The sequence below is a fragment of the Eublepharis macularius genome, chromosome 4 (genome assembly GCF_028583425.1).
Source record: "Eublepharis macularius isolate TG4126 chromosome 4, MPM_Emac_v1.0, whole genome shotgun sequence".
Classification (NCBI taxonomy): domain Eukaryota; kingdom Metazoa; phylum Chordata; class Lepidosauria; order Squamata; family Eublepharidae; genus Eublepharis; species Eublepharis macularius.
This window is the reverse complement of record NC_072793.1, coordinates 9,781,338-9,786,314: the sequence shown is the minus strand read 5'-3', so window position 1 is coordinate 9,786,314 and position 4,977 is coordinate 9,781,338. Positions and strand designations below refer to the sequence as shown.

The 4,977-nt window shown below is 53.5% G+C and overlaps 1 protein-coding gene across 1 annotated transcript; it reads right to left on the bottom strand.

Annotated features, from left to right (window-relative positions):
- Positions 1-1,715: 1,715 nt before the first annotated feature.
- Positions 1,716-2,657, bottom strand: LOC129327232 (basic proline-rich protein-like). The gene has a single exon (XM_054975717.1). It carries the CDS (start codon positions 2,655-2,657, stop codon positions 1,716-1,718), a length of 942 nt encoding a protein of 313 aa, XP_054831692.1.
- Positions 2,658-4,977: the final 2,320 nt, after the last annotated feature.

The window sequence follows — 4,977 nt, the reverse complement described above, 5'->3', positions numbered from 1 at the left end:
ATCCAATTTAAATTAAAAAAATCTGATTTTTTTGATTTTTTTAAAAAAATCATTGATTTTTATCCACCATGGTTGGCAGACCAGATATAAATATTTTGAATAAAGGAATTATATAACAGAGAGGAAATAGAGGCCTTCACAGAAATCTTTTGTGCATCTGACTAAGAGAGCTGTGATTCTCAAAAGCTTATGCAACAATAAAGTTGGTTAAAGGTGCTACTGGACTCTTTACTATTTTGCAACTACAGACTAACACGGCTAACTCCTCTGGATTTGTGAGTAGACTATTTGACAAACACATAATGTGCAAAATTAAGACACATCCCAGCCCCAAATACTCGATTAGGGCTAGTGTATTTATCAGACTCAAGTAGTAAATCTGTTTCTGGACTAATACTTATGTAGCAGGGGGGTTGGCATATTGGTTTTCTTTCACACAAAAAAAGACTCACATAAAATTGCATTATATGGAGACAGGCTGAATCCTTCTTTCTGTGACACTTTTAATATGAAGGATTTTTCTATACACAAAAACACTGAACACGAAACCTGCCCTCTCCCCCCCCCACCCCCCTATCATACTGCCTCTGTACTGCTGGCCTTGTAATGACAGTGTTCCAGATCAGCAGAAATGAAGCAAGACCCTTCTTCAGTAGTTAGAGACCAGACACTTGTTCCCACCTGAAAGTAACAACCTGGAGAAACCGTATTTGACCTTGCGAGAAAACAGAGAGGGAAGCTGCCTGCCTGCCTTTACCCACTTCCACCTTAAGCTATGCACTGAAATAAAATTGCTGCCGAAGCAGTTAATTACCTTTTTAATAGACTTTGACCGCCCTTTCCTACCCACTGTGGAGGTGGTTAAGAATGGCTCCTTGTTTGTTCCCAGTGCTTCCCATGCGTGCTCATTTGCAGGGAGCGGGCATTCTGATCCACTTGGGGGCGGGGGTCAGGATGGCCGGGGCTAGGGTTGCCAGCTCCTGGTTGGGAAATGCGTGGAGATTTGGGGGTGGAACTTGGACAGCGTGGGGTTTAGTCTGAGGAGGGAGCTCAGCAGGGTATAATGCCATAGGGGTTACCCTCCAAAGCAGCCACTTTCTCCAGGAGAACTGATCTCTATGGCATAGAGCTCAGTTGTAATTCCGGGAGGTTTCTAGTCACCACCTGGAGGTTGGCAACCGTACTTAAAGTGGTTTTGCGGATACGGTTGGCCAAGGAATGGGAGCGAAGCACTTTCCTCAGTCGGGACGGATACAGTTTCCAAGCGCCCAGGTTTTGGGGGGGGGGGAGCGAGAGGGCTCTCCCTTCTTTACTTTGGGCAGCCTTCGGTGGGGGGCGCCTGGCCTCACCTCGGGGGTGGCATCCCAGCGCCCGGCAGCAGCAGCTCGGGCGGCGGCAGAGGCCGGGAGGGTTAGGCCAGGGAGGCGGGGAGGGGCCCGGGGCTGAGTGGAGCCGGCGCGGGGAAGGGGAGGGAGGTGGGCAGGGCGCGTCGAGCCAGGGGGAGGGTCCGGGGAGGAGGCGAGCGGAGGCCGGCAGAGGCTCGGGCTGCCTGAAGAGGGGCGGGACGGGACGGGACGGGGGTCGGGAGCAGCTCCGGCTCTGCCTCGTCCCGGCCGGGCGGCGACGAGGATGCCGAGTCCAGCGGCCAGCCCCAGCTCCACCGCGCCCGCCGCCGCGCCCGGGCCCCGCGGCCCATGTGGCTGCGCCGGGTGCCGCTAGGGACGAGCAGGGATGAGTAGGTGAGTGCGCGGCGGCGGCCCAGGCGCTGTCAGGGGCCCTGAGGGCGCAACTCTCGACGGGACCTTCGGGCCGAGGCGCGGGGCTGGCGGCGGGCCGCTGGGCGGCGGAGCGTTGCTGAGCGCCGCGAAGGCGCAGCCGGCGGGGAAGGGGGCGCCGGCCGGCCGGGCGAGGGGGGCGCCGGGGAAGCCGCTCTTCGCGGAGGGAGGCGGACAAAGCTGGAGGGCGCGCGCCGCAGGGCTGGGGCCGGCGGGGAGAGGCTCTGCCCGTGACAGGCTCGCTCGCTCGCTCGGGTCCTGCGAAGGGAGCGCCCCGCGGCAGCCCCCTCGGAGGCCCCGGCGCTCGAGCGGCTGCTCCCGCGGTCTTCGCCGGGCGGGCGGGGGGAGCTGTTCCCTGGGGGGGGGGGCTGGAGGGGGCGGCCCGCGCGCGAGCGACGGCTGCGGGGCTTGGCAACGCCTTGCGAGCCTTGCGAGCCGCGGGGAGGCGGCCAGTTCGTTGTGGCGGGCGGAGGGTCCGCCAAGGGGGGCGGGGGGCCGGGAAAGAGACCCGCCAGGCCGGGGGTTTGAGGCGGGGGCGGGAGGGCAGGCGCGCTGGCCAGGGCCGCGCCGTTGCAGCTTCTCCCGGGGAGGGCAGGCGGCGGGGGGAGACGCTGCTGCCCCGGCTCTGCCTGTGCCTGTTGGTGCCGCTCCGCCTGCACAGCGGTTGGCGAACAGGAGCGGGGCGCGGGGATGTTTGGGGGCAACTGAAGAAGCCGGGCCCTTTGTCTGGATGCTGCGTCTGCAGTGACTCCTGGGGCGAGAGGAGCAGCCGTCTCCGGAGGAATTTTGATGCGGCGTGGCGGTGGCTGCCCCCTTCGGCTTGGCCACGGCCCGGCCGGGGAGGGGGGGAGAGTTAAAAGTGGGAGCCTCCTCGCTACGCATGCGTCGCCTAGCCGTGGCTTCTGCAACCCCCCCGCCCCGCCCCGGTGGTGGGGCGAGTGGGCTGTCAGGTAGCCGAACTTGCGCCCAGAATGTCAGGCTGAAACTGCCTCTCTCGCTTCATCCCTGATGTTATTTCGCTTACCCTGGAAATGCATCCCCAGCAGGCATGGAGGTGTGGGGGGGGGAGAAAGGGGGGAGCTGGGCCGGGAGGCTCTCGCCAGTCTCAGCAGGACCCTTCAGGACTCTGCTCTTGAGGGCCATGTCCCTCAAACACGCACTCACGCAAGATGCAGAAGTTAAGACTTAAGCAGGCTGCCCAAGAACCCATCGATCGCTTTAGACCTCCCGGAATCCCTGAAGGAAAGCTTGAGCTCCTCTGATCCATCTCAGCCTGTGCTGGTGAGCCGGACGCTCTTAGGGACAAGGTGGCCTGGAATTGCAGCAAATAGAAGGGGTGGGTGATTTCTGGGCTGGTCCTGGAGGCACTGTGGCTGCCCCAGAAGGACGCTGCGCCGCCTGTTCAGTATCATTTTCTTGGCAAAGAGTGAAGCACAACCAGCACGTGGGCATAAGGAGGAGATTTTCAAAACAATGACAGTCATTAGCTCTGGTTGCCTAAGAAGTGAGTTCTCTCTCTGTCCTGCACCTTCTCAATCAGAACAACACACTGTCCTTAAAAGGCACGCTTTAGCCGTACTTCACTGAACAGTGTAATTTCTCTAAGAGATTTCCGCTGCCCTGATAGGTCGAGCGAGATGATCTTGGGAGTGCTTTGGATCTTAAATTCTGGAGAGGTTAGGTTGGAAGGCTTGACCCTATTTTCATGCCCTTTTCTGCTTTATGCAGCATTCAGCACCCATCAGGCACACGTAACTGTTTTGTTTTCTCCTGGGTGTTCCCCGAAGGTCTGCTGTAGTGTAAGCCCCGGACTCAGTCCCTGACTTGCATGCCTGTGTATGTAAAGCCCAGGCATTGTTCTTTAACATGCACATGTGTACAGAGGGAAAGTCTTCAGCAGTGTGCAAACAGCAGATCACCTATGTCTTCATTACTAGATGCAGGGGGTGATTACTTGTTTCATATATGTGTGCGCTATCCACTAACTGTAGCAATTTGAACAAATCACCATTGCTTATGTTTGATAGATTGACAACGGGGTTTTCATATTGTTGCAGCTGGATTTGCAGGCAAACCAGTCCAATGGATGAAGGATTCTTTTGATGTTTTGTGGCTACTGGATAGATAAAAAGGGGCCACAAGTCTTAAGTAGGTTAATTGGAAGATTAATCAGCACAGGTTTTAGTTGATTAATTGGTGGGGCCTGCTTCAGTTGGCGGGGGTGTGAGTTAAGGTCATACATATTTATTTTCAAGGCTGACTATAAAAGAGAATGAGTGAAGAGTTTCATTCTAAAAACTGCAGTAGTGATTTCTTTATTAATATTTGAAAGTTAGGCTGTATTTCCTTTAATTCCACAATAGACATCTGTATTGAGGTTCTAATGATAATCAGATTTATTTATATGTAATCAATTAATTTGTGAAAATATAGATAAATAAGGTTATAAATGGTATTTAAAAAGCGTTGACTGGTAGACAGTGGATCAGTGACTCCTCTCCAGTAAAAGCATAGGACACAATTGGGTTTGCAACGCTCTGCGCCCTTTTCTTAGGAGTAAGTCCTATTGATCTCAGGGGACTTTTATCTGTGAGTAAATTTGTGTAGGATTACACTTTTAGAGCGGTAGCTGTATTGTAAAAATAGAGGGTTTTCTTTTTTAAAAAAAACAAACAAAAACCCCTGTTATAAGCTTAAATGAAAATAAGAGGGTTCATTTTATGTTTTGATGGAGAAGAAAGCCTACCTTGTACAGTTTTGTTAGTTCTCAAAGCTGAAGATATGAATAGACATCTTTTTGCTTCTTTGCCTTTTCAGCCTTATTTTGAATTTAGCAGTGATCAGAGATGACGATATGGACCATAGTGTGCTCATTCAATTAAAAATGTGGCCCCAGTTCATTTTATTGCGTCATGAATGTGTTTACACTTTCCCTCGCTGCTCTTTGGAGGGGACCAGTGACAGATACTGTGTATTGTATCCCTGAAAAGGAGATCCCTGGACGGGCAAGCTCTCTCTTTCTTTCAGGGACTCACATCCTCAAAGGCAGTAGGAGCGGAGAGCAAAAGAAAAAAATCCTTTTGCACCCTGATTGTTTGGAATGGTGCATAACTGCGGTTAAAGTATGTCGGTGGGTTATACGGGTTGCAATCATTTTCTTTGGCCACTGTCCTTTAAACAAGGTATCTTGCTAGAATTTTCT